This window comes from Felis catus, chromosome D2, assembly GCF_018350175.1.
Source record: "Felis catus isolate Fca126 chromosome D2, F.catus_Fca126_mat1.0, whole genome shotgun sequence".
In the NCBI taxonomy this organism is placed as follows: domain Eukaryota; kingdom Metazoa; phylum Chordata; class Mammalia; order Carnivora; family Felidae; genus Felis; species Felis catus.
This window is the reverse complement of record NC_058378.1, coordinates 46914177-46932371: the sequence shown is the minus strand read 5'-3', so window position 1 is coordinate 46932371 and position 18195 is coordinate 46914177. Positions and strand designations below refer to the sequence as shown.

The 18195-nt window shown below is 52.5% G+C and overlaps 1 protein-coding gene across 2 annotated transcripts in view; it reads left to right on the top strand.

The window, feature by feature from the left end:
* Nucleotides 1-8412: 8412 nt before the first annotated feature.
* VSTM4 (V-set and transmembrane domain containing 4) overlaps nt 8413-18195 on the top strand; it is a 97988-nt gene continuing 88205 nt past the window's right edge. For both annotated transcript variants that reach the window (XM_045040310.1, XM_023240663.2), the window contains exons 1-2: nt 8413-8533; nt 16920-17318. In XM_045040310.1, the coding sequence (XP_044896245.1) occupies nt 8479-8533; nt 16920-17318 (454 nt within the window). In that variant the 5' untranslated portion in view covers nt 8413-8478. The remainder of the gene's footprint in view (nt 8534-16919; nt 17319-18195) is intronic.

The following is an 18195-nucleotide window of genomic DNA, read 5'->3' as shown; positions in this document are numbered from 1 at the left end:
AGGGCAGATTAAACACAGAAGGAAGATCATGTGAAGAAGACATAGGGAGAAGATGGCCATCCACGAGCTAAGGACAGAGCCTCAGAAAAACTGGTCCTGTACGCACCTCGATCTTAGACTTCTGGCCTCTAGAATTGTGAGAAAATAAATGTCAGTTGCTCACACCCCGACCCCCCTTCTGCAGTATCTTGTCAGGTAGCCCTAGGAGATCATATAGATGCTGAAGAGGAGGAGCCAGAGGCAGGAAGGCAGCAGCCAGCAGGTCCATGCTTCCAGTGGGGACGCTTCAAGGTCCCAGGTCCTTAGGAGAGCAAGCACACAGTGAGCGCTCAATCAATGTGTGTGCATTTGAATGCCCGGAACGGCATAAATACATTTGGGAACAAACCGGCTGACTTCTGACAAACGCAAAGTGGCCCACTGGCCCCTAGGACTCATAGTGCTTTGGGCACCCGTCCGAGGGTTTTGCAGGAGGAATCTGGTGTATGAGCGCACAGTGGCGTGGGGATTAGTTAAGAGAGCACAGTACGTTTTCTCGGATTTTCTTCTAAGCCTCTAACGCTTCCTCTCCCTGTGAGACCTAGCTGAGGCCCCAGCAGCAGATGAGCCGGGCAGAGGGAAAATGGGGGCCTGGGTGTGCTGAGGTGTAGGGGAGGTGGAACAAGCAGTTCGTGCAAATGCTACCTCTGGAGCTCAAAGCCTGACACCGGGAGCCAGACCCTGTGTGTACCTGACGTGTGCGTGCAGGTACGAGGATGTGAATGTGTGTGCGTGTGTAGCATGCGCCACTCTGCACTGGGCCGTGCTGTGCCTGGCTTGGGGCAGAGCACAAGGACCTGGTGAGAAGGCCCAGGGGTGATTCTGACCCCCCGGAGGGCTTGTTGGGGCCCAAGAGTACCCACTCAGGACTTTAGCCTGAGGTACCTTCAGGCTTGGCAGAAGGGAGTAAGGATACCCCGCAGCAGCGTTGCTCAAACTTGAGTCCCATCCTTGCCAAGCACAAAACATTCTTACGGGCCTGTGTCGACCGACATGATTGCTGCTGCAATGACTTTACTCAAATGTAAACAATCAGATGGATAGTTGTTCATAAGTATAAAATAAACACAAATTTACAAATTAAACACAAACACCATTACGCCAGTCATAAAACTCCATCTAGCAGCATTAATTTTATGCGACTGTTGAGCTCAGTGTTTGTAAAACCCACTTGCTTCTGGAGTATGGGAGGGACGCAGTGGAAGGCAGATTGCACTGTGGGAGATGGGTCCGCACCGCCATGGGCCGAGACGACGTGGTCTCCCAGCATGGACGCTATGGATGCGTAAAGTCATACCTCTTGAGGTCACCCTGATTGCCAGACTAAATGCACCAGGTGCCACAAGAGATTTATAAGGTATTAGAAATTATTCGTGTGCTTTAAAATCTTTTCTAGATCTTCCTAAAGTTTCCAGGATTCTATGAGGGAGTGAAAGCTCTCTCCTTTCCTAGGAGAAAAAGAGCCTGAGAGCACTCATGTGGGACATCCTTCATTCCACAGACATTCCCCCATTGTTTCCCCCATACCTGAGGCCTGGGCTCAAGCAAGAGGGACACAGGGATGATTGGGAGCCAGCGTCTGGCCTTGGGGACCAGACAGTCCAGCAGGGACGTTTACTTGAGTATCAATGATGTCGTAAGTATCAACGATGCTGGCTTGTATAGGAAACCATGGGGGCTTGGGAGAGAAGACCTAACAGACTCTTGGGGCTTGGAAAGCTTCCTGGAAGAGGTGATGAACGCCCAGAAAAGGAGCTGAGCACAAATGAGAGGAAAAGGAGAAGCTGGATGTGCTGAGCATCTTGGAAGATTAGAAGTCCAGCTGTGCCCTTGAGGGGCAATTATTCCAGACATCCCAAGCTGAGCTAGAACTGGCGCTCTGCGTTTCTAGAACAAAGGCTACCTTAGTGAACAGGAGAAAGAGGGTTTTTCCCCCTCTAGAGACCTCACCTCTTGTCCCCACAATCTCTTCTGAAGGGGTGGTTAACAGTTCCGTTCAGCAATTTCACCATCAGAGAGCCATTCTTTGAGTTAAAAAAATTTTTTTTTTGTAGTGTAATAATGATATCCTTGGAAAGCTCATATAGTAGGGCAATATCAGCCTGAATTAGTTCCTCAGTTTGTGACAGGTTCGGAGAAAGTCCCCGCGGGAATGGAGATGGAATTTGGGTGGGACTGTGGAAGAGACGTTGGGCCAGATGTTGACGCTTATGTGTGGGGTGGGTGCATGTGTGTGTGCAGGTAGGGGAGCCAAAGGGTGGGGAAGATAGGATGTCTTCTCGCTCGCTGGGTAGCCTCAGCTTTCTCTGCCTCCGAGGGAGGTTACTATAGGTGCTGCACAAAGGACTAGCTCCTTGCACCCTGCCGTCTTCCAGCCAGGAAGGCTGGACGGAGCAACCTGCCCTCCTGAGATGGAGACCAGAGCTTTAGCTCCTGCAGCTATCAGCCCGGCTTCCCCCTGGAGCCAGTGTTTGGGACGACCTGAGCAGTCTGGCTCTGATTTTCCTGGTTTGCTCTCCACCAAGGGTAGCTAAGAGCAGCGCTCAGCTGGCCCCACTGACTCCAGAGGGAACTAGCACCCCTCTGCAGAGGCAGAGTAGGTGTGAGAGGAAAGCCGGGCTGACAGTAGGAGCCTCGGCTCGCAGATGCTGGATCTGAGAGCAGCATGCAAGGTGGGTGCCAAGCGGCGTGCTGACCTGGAGACGGTGTAAGACAATCAGCAGTCATTTTGTACTTGGACATGACTCTGAATCTCGTAAACCCCCTTCTCACAAAAGCCCAGAAGCCCTCGGTTGCCCCTGAGTACGGCATCAGTGACTTGCATTCATCCTGTCTCTCGATGTTTCTCAATGGGTGCACCAGTGGCATTTTGTGTTGACTGTTATTCCCGGCGCGGGACTGCCCACTGCATTGTGCGATACCGCATCACAGCCCAGTCCGCAAATGCCAGTCGTGACCCCACTCCAAGATCGTCTAAACAATCGGGAGTACCTGGGTGGCTCAGTTAGTCAAGCATCAGACTTCAGCTCAGGTCATGATCTCACGGTTCGTGGATTCAAGCCCTGCATCGGGCTCTGTGCTGACAGCTCAGAGCCTGGGGCCTCCTTCAGATTCTGTGTCTCCCTCTCTCTCTGCTGCTCCTCTGCTCGCACTGTCTCTCTCAAAAATAAATAAACATTAAAAAAAAAAAAAGATCGTTGTAACAATCGAAAATGCCCTGCACATTCCCAAAGCCCTCTAGGGGGTTCCTGCTGTCCAGTGACCAGAGCCACTGGCTGTCTCTCAAAGAGTAGACTCAACCAAGATCCACTGAAACTTCCTTCACTGATCAACCCAAAGTACTGAGCACCTGAGTGCATAGTGCCAATGGAGCAGGGAGACCAGGATGGGTGTGAACAGTGGGGTGTATGAGAGAGGGTGAGGGGCTGGGTGGAGACCCCTTGGCAGGGTTCTGGCACGAAGTCTGCTCCCAGCTCCAGATCCCCCTGGCCCAGTAAAGCCTGTTATTTAGAAACGCCAGATGTACCCCCGAGGCATCTCTTTCCAAACTACTGTTTTTCAATTTCAGGTTAAGAGGAGAGGATTAGGGATTTTTCTTGGTTCTCTTGTTGCCTTCTGTTTTGGAATTAGCTGCCCCTCTCCCTCTCTGACAATTGACCTCAGAGACTGGGACAACATAGTCTGCTGGCTCCCCTCCCTGACTCTATTTGCAAGCCCCCCCTCATCAGCTCCCTCTTTGGCTGCTCTCTCAAAGAATAACCTGCTTTCCCCTCTCCTCCTCTCTCTCCCTCCTTTCTTTCTCTTTGGGCTGAATTGAAGTCCTCAGAAAGTGCCTCAGAAAGTGACTGTATTTGGAGATAGGGTCCTAAGGAGGTAGTCAAGTTAAAATAAGGTCATTAGCATGGGTCCCAATCCAATATGACTGGTGTCATAATAAAAGGAGGTTATGACACAGACACACACAGAAGGGAGACCACGGGAAGACACAGGGAGGAGTTGGAGACAGACAAGCCAGGGAGAGAAGACTCAGAAGAAACTGTGTCCACACCTTGATCTCAGACTTCTAGCCTTCAAAATTGTGAGGATAGATGTCTGTTGTTTAAAGCCACCCAGTCTGTGGTATCTTTTTATGGTGACCCAAGCAAACGGATCTATCTTCCTTTCTATTTACTGATTCACTGATGCATCCCGGACATACTGATCGATGACTTACCATGTGCTGGGCAATGCATAGGACTGGTTTTCCAAGGGCTCAGTACTCAACCCTCCCCTCATCTCAGAGAACTGATCCTGGTCAGTGGCATTCATTCCCAAGGCATCCCACTTAGGCTTGAGGATGAATCGATTTTCTTTCTCTAGCTCTCCCTTCACTGTGAGTTACAGACCGTAAAACTCAACATTTCTTTTAGATCTTCGGTCAATGGTATTGGATATATTAGGATCCATATAGCCTCTTCCTCCAAACCTGCTTTTCCCTTAGTCATCTCTTGCTCTGTGATTTCTAGGGGACCCTTGTGACATCCTCCTTCCTTCAGCAGCACCCGCTATTGTTGAGATGAAGCACAAACTCCTGGGTCTGACACTGAGGGGTGGGGCGCTCTAAGGGCTTTGTTCCTGCCTGTTTTTCTATTACATTTCACTTCCCAGACAAAACTGGTCTTCTAGGCCCCCAGAAAACACCTGTGAAACTTGGAAGTCCTATGTCCTTTAGCCTCTGTGCTTTGTCACACGTTGCTCCCTGGCCTAGAACAAGCCCCTCACCCTCTTTGTTCAGGACACCCCCAGTGTCTTTTAAGGTTGACTTCAAGGGCTACCTTCACGGTACATGTTTCCAACATGACTAGGAAGAGGAAGCGGGCACGGCCTCCACTGTGGTGAGTGATGTAGGCAACCTGTCTAATTTCTTATCCTTCCCTCACTCTAGTCTTTTCCTTCTGGGGACTTCTGGAATCTGGGGGCCTTATATTTCTGCAACCATCCAGGCTGCAGAGTCCCTAGCACAGAGCTCATGGTCACTGCGAAGGGCCTGGATCATCCCAATTTATCAGGGTCACCGGTGAGGTTGGTTTGGAGAAGCTATTTCTCTCTAGATCTACTATTCTCGGGCAGTGCACTTCATGCCCCTTCCCCAGTTGTGCAGGGGACAGATGCTGCAGGCCTCATGGCAATTCCACCATGGATAGCTCATGGCTTTTCCTTCTGCTTAGATGGACATAACCTCTGTAACCATGATCTCTGCCTTCACATCCTCCCCTTCCTCCATTAGCGAGAGCTGAAACCCTTTTTACCCAGAGTCCCCTCTTTTTTATAGTTTTTTAAAGTTTATTTACTTATTTTGAGAGAGAGAAGAGAGAGAGTGTGCACACGAATGTGTGCTTCATTGGTGGAGAGACAGAGAGAGGGAGAGAGAGAGAGAGAGAGAGAGAGAGAGAGAGAGAGAGAGACTGTCAGTGGAGAGCCCAATTCAAGGCTGGATCCCGCGAACATGAGGTCATGACCTGAGCCGAAATGAAGAGTCAGAAGTTTAACCGACTGAGCCACCCAGATGCACCCAGAGTTTACGCTTTGTTCACTCCCTTTCCGTGACAATTCAAGAGGGCAACTGACTGCTTTTGGTAATAAAATGCTTGTGAGCAGAATGGAAGACATCTCAACAATTGCTTGTATAAATCCAGACTGAAAAAGCAACCTAGAAATCTGCCAAGCACGTTAGAAGAGGGTTTACTTTTCCTTGGTATTTTTAGTTTAGGGATATATTGGCTGTACACAAAATCAAGCTGATTACTGAACCCTGCCTGTACTCTGACCTCAGACCCAGGTTTTAGCAAACAACTGCAAAATGAAAGAGGAAAGGAGACCTCTACTCCCCAGCCTGCCACGACGTCGCAGAATGCGGTTATTTTGAGGGAACTCAGATTTCTAGATTCTTTCAGTGGTGACTGATGGAATCCAGATTAGTTGAGCAGGACTTCCACATAGCTTAGTGTCCACATGTTGATCTGGATCAACTTTAGAACAGTCTGAACCCTTGTCCAGAAACTGCAGACAAGGATCTTTAAAAGAAGTAATAAAAAAAAAAAATAATCGGCTTGTATTATTCTTCTAATTCAGAACACAGTCAGACCTGATAGAGCCAGCAGATGGACAAATAAGTCACTGGAGGATTTTCAAATGGTTCTAAGCTTGTGAGTGAGTGGGCAGGTGGCAGGGTGAAGGCCTTTGAGATCGCAGTCCAGAGCAAACTAAATATCGAGTCTCATCTGGGCCACTGGCTGTTTCTCCTTTGGGGAGTGGGTGTATTTCCCCATTCCTGGGTCATGCAGCAAAGGTCTTACCAAGATGGTCTGGTAGATTATTTGGGAAACTGAAAACTACTGAGAGAACACACAGCTGAAAACAGAACAAAGTGCTGTATCACAGAACCGCAAGAAAAGCACTTTCCAGCCCCAAATCTCCAGCACAGCACCAGAGAAAGCAAAGCAAAGGGCGGGCATTGAGGCCTAATGCTGGGTTGAATGTCTGCTCGGTCCTTCTGGGAGAGACTGATATTTAGAAAAGATACAATGATCAAAGAAGGAATTAGCTCCTCCTAAGTGTGGCCAACATGTGCCCCGTCTACCTTCCACCACTAGAAGAGTAAATTGCAAGCACAAAGTGTGAAGTGAGGTCATCGCAGACACCAAACGGTCCCGCCAACTCCTTAGCTCCCTGTCCACGTGCAGTCATATTGACATGCCATTTTACAGATCTCACCTTCTGGAGAATGAAGTTCAGAGGGGTTACATTGCCCAAGGACCAGAGGGGTTACATTGCCCAGAATCAATGCTCTTCTTCTGGCCTGAGTCCAAGTTCCCAGGTCAGACACGCTGGGACCCACAGAACCCGGACAGGTCCGGGGTCCTCTTTGAACCTGAGTTTGCTATTCTAAAAACTGGAGCCTGGGTCCCCACAGGGCTGGGGTGTGAGGCTTACCAGCTCACCAGCAGCCAGCTCCCCCACCGACTCCTTGGGTCCTTTCAGCAGCCTGGATGAGGTATGAGGCTGCTCCCCCCAGTCAGGCTGCCTTGATGGTCAGCCCAGTCACTGCACGGGCCTGCTTTAAATGGGTCTCCCATTTAGAGATGCCCTATGGTGACTAGGGACCCTGGGAAACACCTGGGATTTGGAGAGATCACGAAGGCTTGCATCCACTGATGCAGGCTGCAGGGGCGGATGGTCCCTCCGGGAGAGGCCCTGTGACTCAGCACCAGGGGGCACCACCATCTCTCTCTCCATGCCTTCCCCACCCCTCCTCTGCCCTTAATGGGAAAGAGGTGGGGACCCTGCTCTTCTCCTTTTGCAGGACCCACCTTTTCCCCATAAAGACCTCTCCTGACAGACACACATGAACATCACTAACATATACTGTTCTTGCTCTAGAGATCCTGGACTAACACATCAGTCGGGCTCCAAGTCTAGAAACATGGTGAAGAGGCCAGTATTGGCTCAAAGTGACCTGGGATGAGTGGCTTTGGCTCACTCCCTCACTGTGTGACCCAGTCAGCCCCTTCGTGTTCCTGCTTCCCCTTCCTTATTTATAATATAATCGTAATGATAGCTGACATTCATAGGGCCAGGGTCCATGCATTCACTGGAACTGTCTCAATCTTAAACACCCCATGATGGATGTGCCTACTTCCCCATTGTACAGATGGAGCAAACTGAGGTACGGGGGGATTAAGGAACTGTCCCAGGGTCTCACAGTGCCAGGATTCAGTAACGTGGTGCAAAGTACCTAGCCCAGGCTGTGGCTGAGGGCACCCTGAGTGATCCTTGGTGTTAATGGAATCCACACACACTGAACTTGTCTCTGTGGACCCTTCCAGTTTTCCAAGACCTTCCAGCTCACCCCTGACATCCCCCGTACCCAGTTCAGGTCAGGCAGAGAGGGCTTTTTCTCCCTCAGCTGCTCCTTGGCTCACAAAGTTCCCTGTGGAGAGACGGCAGGGCTCTGCTGGGCAGCGGGTTAGCCTCAGAGGGGACCACTGTGGTTCCCCCTCACCCCAACAGCCCCAAACTCCAAGCGGCCTTCCCCCTAGCAATGACCCTCTGTGAAGCAAAAAGACCGTGAATCTCACTGCAGTCGTGCACTCCCAGTGTCCCGCGATCCCCTCTCAGAACCTCAGTTTTCCCATCTGTGAAATGGGGGTGGCGACGTGAGCCGCTCACAGGTCGCTGGGCGAGCCCATCGCGGGGTCCCCGCCCCCCACCACCCTTGCCCTGTGCGGCACGCGGCACCCGGCAGCCCCGGGGCCAGCGCGGGCGGGCCGCGGGAGGGGCGGGCCAGGCCGGGGCCGGGGCCCTGGCCGGGGGGCGGGCGCGGCACGGGGCGGGCTGGCGGCGGGGCCGGGCGGGCGGCGGCGCTGCTCGGGCGTCACAGCGCCGGGCGGCGGCGGGGAGATGCGGCTCCTGGCGCTGGCGGCGGCCGTGCTGCTGGCGCGGGCTCCGGCCCCGGGTAAGCGCGGCGGGGCCGGGCGCGCGGGTGGGGCGAGGGCAGCCCGCGCGGGGGAGGCCGGGGCTCGGGGCTCGGGGCTCGGGGCTCGGGGCCCGGCCTGGCGGGGAGGCCCTGCCGCCTCCGGGCCGCCCCCTCCCCGTCCGCGCCGGCGGGCCGGGGCTCCGCGCGTCCCGGTGGCCGCGCCAGTTCGGCGGAGCGCGGCGGCGCCTCCCCGGCTCCCCGCGGCCGCGGTGCCGGGGCCCCCTTCCCGCCTCCGCCGGGCCCCGGGGCCCCGCGGACACTCGGAGCAGCCCCTGCGCCCCAGCGGGGCCAGGCCTTAGAGGGCAAAGCTTGAAGGGACGCGCCGCCGGCCCTAGTTGTTGCTCTGTTTTCCTTCTTTCTCCACGACACTCGGGACCAACGACTGTGGGCACGTTAGTCTGGCGGCAACTTCCCTTTGCCTCTGCGGAGAGCTGCTCAGACCCAGTGCGAGGGGCTGGCTGTGCCCCGGCAACCCAACCCGGGACTTGTCCGTGGGCGGTCCTGGAGACCAGGCCCGCTGAGACAGGGTGTCCACGCCTGGAAGAAGTGGGACCCTCTACCGGCGCACCCTGCTTTAGCACGGCCTCTACCTGCGCTGCTGGCTTTCTCTTGGGGTGGCTGCCCTCACTTCTGAGTTGCTGAAAAAGTGACTCTCTTTATTCCCCGAGCCCTGCCCCCCTGCCTCAGGGCTGCAAAGGCCCTGTGGCTAGAATAATAGTTAATAATGAGTATGTCAATGGCTCTTACATTTCCTGTGGAGTGCTACACAGTAGGTCATGTAATCGCAACAGCCCTTCAAAGTAATCATGACAGGAGCCAAAGTTATATATCCAGGTGCCTTGCAAACATCAACTCCGTTTGTGACTTCTGGGGGAGGCACAAGAAAACTGAGGCACAAGGCCCACCAGTCGACTTGCCTTAAGTTCATAAGCTTGTAAGTTGTGGAGCAGGAATTCGAACCCAGGGAGCCTGGCCCTAGACTGAACTCCTACCATTTAAGCTTTGTTTTGTGAATAAGGAAGCTGATGCTCTGAGTTAAGTGATTTTCCAAGGGTGACCCAGCTCCCGAGTGGTGGAGCTGGCATTTGAGCCAGTGTAGATCAGAGTCTGAAGAGGAGAGACTTGGATCACAGTGGGAAGAAATTCACCCATTGTTCCCTGGCTACCAGTGCAGTGGGGTTTCTGCTGAATCTGAAATCGGTGCAGTGGGAAGGAAATGCTCTTGTACCTGTCCCTGCCTTGGCTGACCGTGACTGCAAGTTTGACTGGGGTGGTTGGGCCAGGCCAGTTGTGGTGGCCTGTGTGGAGTAGGCAGCAGCCAACAGGATGCAAGGGGCCCCAGGCTCCCTGACCACCTTCTTAATAATCACAGGTGCTATCAAGGAGGGTGCCCTCAGAGAGAGACTTTTGGGGGGTCAAGGACATTCTCATGTTTTCAGGAGACTTGAGAGCTGCAATTGGGGATCCTTTAGAGTCTGCCCTGGCTGTGCCCGAGGCCATGCCGGAGGTAATCAGACAGCCCTGCTTCAGGGAGGACTCACCATGTGCCACCCACTCCACTGAGTGTTTCACCCATGACTCCTCACCGCGGTGCCCCGGGGAGGCTTTATACATTGGTCTGGACTCTTAACCACTGCACTTTTCTGCTTCTTGATTTGGGGGCAGAGTGGGACCTTAGCGGTTACCTGGTCCCACCCTCATTTTATAGGAAAGGAAACCAAAGGGTAAAATATTTACTAAAAGCCAAGCTGTGGTCCAGAGTGGTGGTTGAGAGCTGCCTTTGAAGCCAGATGGCTTGCACTCAGATGCCAGCTCTGCCATGTTTATGTGAGCTTGAACAATGGGCTTAGCTTCTCTGTGTGTCAGCCCTCTTCTCAGTAAATTGGGGATAAACAGTTCCAGGATGGGGCGCCTGGGTGGCTCAGTGGGTTAAGCGTCCGACTTCGGCTCAGGTCATGATCTCACAGTTGGTGGGTTTGAGCCCCGCATTGGGCTCTCTCTGCTGTCATGCATGGAGTCTGCTTCGGGTCGTCCGTCTCCCACTCTGTCTGCCTCTCCCCCTCTCCCCTGCTCGCAAGTACTCAGTCTCTCTCTCAAAAATAAATAAACATTGAAAAAAAACATAGCTTGAGTATCAGTTGACTAAATACATCTAAAGGGCTTAGAACAGTGCTAGGCATAGAGTTCACACCCAGCCGTTGTTAGCCTCTATCATTGGTCAATGTCAGTTTTTGTCCTGGATGAAAGCTATTTTCAGGTAATGGCCTAATGTGAATGCAGCACCCCATAGGCTAGGTCTGGTAACATCTCTGCTTGGTGCTTGATAAACACAGGCTCCTAGTGCCATGGGTTTTTAAGTAATACAATTGTATTTCTTTCAGAGATTTATTTGAAATTCAGACTATCTTTTTAATGTTTTTAAATTTTATTTATTTATTTTATTTATTTTTGAGACAGAGGGAGACAGAGCGTGAGCAGGAGAGGGGCAGACAGAGAGGGAGACACAGAATATGAAGCAGGCTCCAGGCTCTGAGCTGTCAGCACAGAGCCCGATGCGGGGCTGGAACTCAGGGACTGTGAGATCATGACCTGAGCTGAAGTCGGACCCTCAACCGACTGAGCCACCCAGGTGCCCCAAGACTATCTTTTTACTAAAAATGAGATTTTTGTTGCTGATTGGTACCCACTATTTGCATTCTTCATAAACGTAGTAACTTCTGGCTGAGCGGGGTCAGGGAAGAAAGAGACCCTGGGGAGGTGACCGTGAGCTGAAGGCTGAGTTGGAGTTAATGCCATAAAATTCAAGGCAGCAGTGAGGAATTCTTGGAGTGAGAGGGAGCAGTTTCTTCAGGACAGAGAAAGAGAATGGGACACAGAGCCACTGGCACATCCCGGTGGCCATACCCACCTCTGTGTCCCAAGCAAGGTGGGTGCCTTGTTTCTGTTAGAAGTCCTACCTACACTCCCCTGCAGCTGGAAGTTTCCCTCCTCCCCTTCATGATGAGTGCTGGAGGGAGGGGCAGGGGCTTTGTACTAGGTGAGTAGGTTATATACCATTCGTTACAAAGATGTTCTTTTAAGTTGTTTTCAGAGCTGTGTTAGTCCTTCTCATGACATTATCCAAGCGGGAACAACAGGGCGAGACCCCGTAAATCCTAATCACAGGAATTTGATGTGTGCTTATAGTCAGAATCAGCCACATCATTTGCAGGATCAAGTGCAAAATGAAGATGTGGGGTCCCTTATTCAAAAATGTCAAGAGAGTGACAGCAGAGATTGAGCCAAGTGGGGTGCCCCTTCAAATGTAGGGCCCTGTATGATGCACATCATACACTCAAGAAGCCCACCCTGCTCGAGGATGGGCGTGTATGTCACTTTCTGTAGCCCTCAGCTGCCCAGCTCTCAGAGCATACAAACTAATACCGGTATTTTAAAGGTGTTTTCTCATTGGAGCCCACACTTAACCTCGTGAGGCATCATCTTTCAATTTTTCAGATGAAGAAACAGGCTCTGAGGGTCTCACACCTAATAGCACCAGGTTTCTAGCCTGGCTTTGTTCAGGGCCAACCCCAGGCTCTCTGCCCAGCCCCACCAAGCCACTGGGAAGGTCTGGGCCATGAGTATCCCAGTGCCCAGCCCACATGGGGCACCAGGGCTCCCAAGCAGTGAGGCATGTGCTTGTTGAAAGAATAGGGTTCCCTGTGGCCAGAATCCTGTTGCCCTGTCTGGGTCAGTTTCTTCTCTGCCTGTGTTGTCATATTCCTCCTGTAAGAACTGGCCTTGGGGGACCCTTACTGGGGTAGAAAGTACCCTCCTGAGATCCACCAGCAGGCACAGGTGGCTTTGTGGGCCACTGTGTGGTGCACATCACCAGAGGACACTGTTCTTTCTGTTTCTAGGCTGCACCAGGTTCCTTCTGCCTAAGGGTCTTTGCACAGGTGGAACCTTCTCTCTTCCAGGAAGATCACTCTTTGCTGTTCTCCTGAATTTTATGTCATGAACTCCAACTGAGCCTTTAGCTCACAGTCACCTCCCCAGAGTCTCCTTCTTCTCTGACCCACAGACTAGATTAAGATCTTGCCCTGATTTTTTAAAGCCCCGCACCTTTTCTCTGTAGCATGTGACACTATTTGCAGTTAAATACTCCTGCGTCTTTTTCCCGATGACGGGCCACCTTGCCCACTGGACTCTCAGCTCCATGAGTTTAGGAAAGCTGTCTTCCTTGTACATGGCCTGGCATGTGGCTGTTGCTCAGCAAGTATTTGTTGACCGATTAAGTGCACAAAGCATAGGCTGGGACGTAAGCTGGAGGAAAGGGCAGAGGTGCCCGGGGCAGAGGGTTGAGCAGTCTACCTCCCCCCTTAGTTCCCTGCAATGCAGGGTCACAGAGCAAGAAATTCAGCTCTTCTAGAATCTTAACATACAGAGAGCAAACTGAGGGTTGCTGGCGGGGTGTTGGGGGGGGGATGGGCTAAATGGGTGAAGGGCATTAAGGAGGGCATTTGTTGGGATGAGCACTGGGTGTTGTATGTAAGTGATGAATCACTAAATTCTATTCCTGAAAGCATTATTACACTGTAGGTTAACTAACTTGGATTTAAATATTAATTAATTAAAATTAAGATTAAAAAAAAAAAAGAAACAGCTCTTCTCTGGGCTGGAATGACTTTTTGACAATTCTCCCTCCTAGACCAGGAGAGGAGAGACTCTGCCTCGCCTGGGACTGCTCCCTTGCGTTCCTGGGGTAGGAGGGTGATACCCACCCTCCCCTGTCCGGTAGCTGGCTTGGCCTTTGCTTGCCTGGCTGGCCCCTCTGCCCTGCAGGGGGTGTATTCTCTGCCATCCAGCCCGAGCCCCGGAACGGGCAGGCCTGGACTCTCCTTCTGGTCAGCCCGACTCCATCTGTTGGGCTTGCCCTTGCTTCCCCCTGTCCTGACTCCCACTGCTGCTCTCTCTGCTGAGCCATATGGGGCCTGGCCACCACGGGGAGGTGGATGTTACACGGTGCTTTCTTTTCTGGTATTTAACTAAATACCCAGCGCAGCTGATGTCTGCTGGGCACTGGGGGCCTCTGCCTGTGTTTTCTCCCGTCTCTCCCCATGCCTGCACGCGAGCCATGTTCGCTGGGTTTAATCTAGCCATTTCCAGTGCCAAGCAGAGGATGTTATTGCGAACACCTGGCTTTCAGAGAAGGCTCATCACAGGCCGGGGGACCCCTGAGAGCCTGTGTCCTCTAGCAACGCGTTAAGACCCTGAGGGGCCTTTGGGCCTGTGTTTCAGTCAACCGCCGCCCATACCCTTGAGTTGAAAGTGGGTGTAAATATCTGGGTTGGTGGCACACGTAGGGCCAAAGTGAGCCTTCCTGTGTATTGATTTGCTACGACTGTCGTAACCAAGTGCCACAGACTTGGGGGGGCTTTCAGCACAGTCTTGGAGGCCTGAAGTCTGAGATCAAGGTGTTGCAAGTTTGGTTTCTTCTGAGGCTCCCTGTTTGGCTTGCAGATGGCCATCTTCTCCCTGCCTCCTCATGGGGTCTGCCCTCTGTGCGTGCACATATCCGTGCCCAAAGTCATCTTCTTATAAGGACACTGGGCGTGTTGGATTAAGGTCCTCCCTAACAGCTCGTTTTAACTTAATCACCTCCTTGAAGGTCCTATCTCCACACACAGTCAAGTCCTGAGGAGTGGGGATTCGGGCTTTAACGTGTGGTAAAGAGAAGAGGAGGGGCCAGTTGAGGCAGATGGTTCAGTCCATTGGCTTCGATGGGAGCTGCTGACTCCTGGCCAGAGCCACAGGAGTGCAAGGGTTACTCGTTTGCCTCCAGGATGGAATCTGGCCTCCCATGGGACCGAACATTTGGCACATTCTCCTGGTTTCAGTCACTATAAATAATCCCTCCTTCACGCAGCGTTAATAGGAGGAGACTGGGGTGTGGGGTCTGGGCTCTCTCATCCCACCCATATTGTTTCAATTTCCTGCCTTCCCCAGCTCTCCTTGACTCCAGTGGGGGGCCTTTGGGGGCGGGCGGAGCTGGGCTTCAATCCTGGAAGCCAGCTGCTGCCTCTCTGCCGCTCTCTGCCTGCCACAAATCCCAGGGCAGAGGTTGGAGTGGGTCAGCCTGCTGTCCTGGCTGTGTGGCTGCTCGCCAGGGAGCCCCTGCCCCTGTGGGGACTAAAGACAGAGCTTTGCAGTCAGGAAGGACTTGAACTAATTTAATATGTTGCACAGGCAAGGTGCAGGGCAGATGGACAAGGTGCAGGGGAGACGGGGTGGGGGCAGTTCCTCCTCTGTTGTCTTACATGAGTGATGTCTGTCACAGTGAGATTGTGACTAGAGAATGTGCGCCTGCCTTGGTCGTTGATGCCCTTCATTCCCAAAGTGTCTCCCTGGGGCCTGCTTTGTCCTTTGCTGCTGTAGACACAGAAGTCCTCATTCTTTTCCACAAGGTGAGTCCAACCTGCCACCAACCTTTTTCTTGTGAGTTTATGCCCACCTATTTTTTAAGGTAACAAAAGGTGGTCACGATGGGGTTAAAACCGAATGATGGCCCCCAGAGATGTCTGTGTCTTAATTCCTGGAACCTGCGAATGTTACCTTATGTGGCAAAAGGGACTATGTGGATGTGATTGAGTTAGGGATCTTGGAGTGTCCTGGGGGGCCCTGGCTGCTAAGAGAGGAGAAAGAAAATGAAAGGAAATTGACCCCCCAGTCATATCTCGGAAGGTATTCTGTTTATGAACTCGATAGCAGAAGCCACATGGGAGGATTAGCTTATCGCCAGGATTTTTACAGTGAAGAATATTTTCTATGTGAGAACTTCCCACCCCAGCAGACACAGGGCCTCCTCCCCTTGCTCCTCGCAGTGGAGGGGTTTAGGCCTTTCTTCATCTTTTTCGTCCTTCCTCCTTGCATACCTGCAGCCCTGGCCAGGATTCAAAGCTTCTGGTGATCCTCACATCAGGACCCGAGCCCCTTCATGTGACCAGAGGTGACATTTGGGGCTGAAAGCTGTGGCTGGAGATGACCCCCCAGGGACACCTGTTTGTGCAATGGGGCGGGCAGGGAATAGCGTTTGCTGCTGTTGGGCCCTTGGCAGTGCAGGTTGAGGACAGGGGATGTGGTGTGAAGACAGTCTTGCTTGGATGGAAGGAGGTTCTGGACATCCTGTGTAAAACGTCCTTTCTGGGCTCTACCTGCCAGGTGACGAGTCCATCCGTGAGCCCCAGGGCAGGACGGCCGCACTGCAGAGTCCCTGTAGTCCCCATGCAGCAAGTCTCCTGGGGGAAGGCCTCTGTGAGCTCTGCTGGTCAGGCTGGTCTGGGTGGGTGTTGGGGTGGCTCCCTCAAAGGTGGGCAGAACGGCAGCCAGGGAGGGACAGCCCTTGGGGTGGATCTAAGAAAACAAAGGACAGGAAGTAGTAGACCAGGTCTGGAATTTCGGAGCATCTTCTGGGTTGTTGGGGGGGGGGGCGGTTCTCCCAGCTCTCCCTGTTCCTGGGTTCGCTCATTCTTTATCCCTGCACTGCAGCTCTGAAGCTGTGGATCCTAAGGCCACTGAAGACTTAGAGCAAGAACCTAAGAAGCCTCTGTTGTTCCAGCTCCTCGGTGCTGGTTTAATGCCCATCTGACCAGTACCGACGCTCTGCCTTGGTTACAGTTGAAAAAGCTGAGACAGGGCAAGGGGCTTGGAAGGCCAGCTCCTGGACCCCCAGCATTTCCAGGTCAGGCAGGTCAGGACAAAACTGATCAAAGTGGACCCTGGGAGGCAGGCTGGTGGATAGGATGTGGCTGGACATTTTTAAGAGATTTCCCAAACCCAGATCTTTTTTGTTTTTTTTTTTTTAACTTTTTAAAAAAGTTCATTTATATTGAGAGATAGAGCAAGAGCACGTGGGAGGGGCAGAGAGAGAGAGAGGGAGACAGAGAGTCCCAAGCAGGCTCCACACTGTCAGTGCAGAGCCCGATGCAGGGCTCAAACCCACGAACCAGGAGATCACGACCCGAGCCGAAGTTGGATGCTTAGCCCACTGAGCCACCCAGGTGCCCCAGGTGCCTGGATTTTAAATGTCAGCAGCTAATTCAAAATGTTTTTAAACTATGCCTGGGCCAGATGGTCAGTAGCATCTCCTGTGAACGGGATGTCTCAGGGGTGAGGACATGGGAGCCCGCAGAAACCCCCTGTCCCTGCCATGCTCCCGAAGGAGTCCTTCCATCCACCACAAAGGCGCGGAGTGAGTGTGGACGGGATCAGGGTGGCCTGCCCCTCTGGCCATGCAGATGGCTCCTGGAGAAAAGACGCGCTGTGCGTCCTTGTGGGGAAAGGCAGGGCCTGTGCTCATTTTCTTCTTTCCTTTTTTTCTCTGCAGAGGTGTGTGGGGCCCTCAATGTCACCGTGTCCCCGGGGCCTGTGGTTGACTACCTGGAGGGGGAAAATGCCACTCTTCTCTGCCACGTCTCCCAGAAGAGACGGAAGGACAGCTTGCTGGCCGTGCGCTGGTTCTTTGCACGCCCCAACTCCCAGGAGGCCTTGATGGTTAAGATGACCAAGCTCCGGGTGGTGCAGTACTATGGGAATTATAGCCGCAGTGCCTTCCGGCAGAGGCTGTGCCTCCTCGAGGAGAGACGTGGGGCACTCTACACACTCTCTGTTTTGACCCTTCGGCCAGCGGATCAAGGGCATTACGTGTGCAAAGTCCAGGAAATCAGCAAGCACAGAAATAAGTGGACCGCCTGGTCCAATGGCTCCTCAGCGACAGAGATGAGAGGTAAGGGCATGTTCACTCTTTGGGGGAGAGAAGGGGTTCAGATCTGTGGTCCTCGCTCCAGTCAGTGAGATAGGGGCCCCCGGATGACTCTGTTGGGCTAGAATGCATCTTCGTGGCCTCTGTGGGCCACGGCCATGTGAAACAGGCTGTGGGGATGAGGATAGCCCTTTCCTTAGATGTTGTGGCTAACGTAGAAGTAAGGAGAGAAAGGAGCCGGTGCCTGGCCCCATGCTGCCCAACCTAACCCTGAGTAAAACCCTCACGTCTGAAAGATTGGACTGGCTATGTGCGTGCTACGCCCCTAGCTCAGGTCTGTGCAGGCTTGCTTGCTTTGGCTAGAGGGTGCTGGGTATCTGTGGGAGGAGCATGCATTGGGAGGTCCTGATGTCAGTTTCCGGGCCTCAGAGCAGGGCAGGCTGGTGGCTCTCATCTGTTGCCCGGAGGAAGTGATCTAAGCCACAGGCAACATCTCACTGAGAAATTCATCCCAAAGCACGCAAAGGACCAGAGGTGGCCCTCCCTTCCTGGAGAAAGATAGGAGGCATGGGTTGTGTCCTGGAACATCTCAACTACCAAGTGCCATATTTGAGGGTTATCACGTTTTTAAATCACAGATGTTCTACAATTTTAATAAGACTTGCTTTTGAGTGCTGACTATTGCATTTTTGATGGCTTCTAACTTGAATTTGGTCTGGTACAGGATAAAGAGGAACACAAAGTAAAGCTGATGGTCCCAAGTGTGGGAAAGAATCTAATTTTATTATATACATGTAATATAATGTTAAAGGCATTAGTGATGCTGTTTTGATAAGCTTTTTAAAAGGGATACAACTCAGTTGTAAAAAGGTTTTTTTTTTTTTGATGGAAGGAGAAAGGA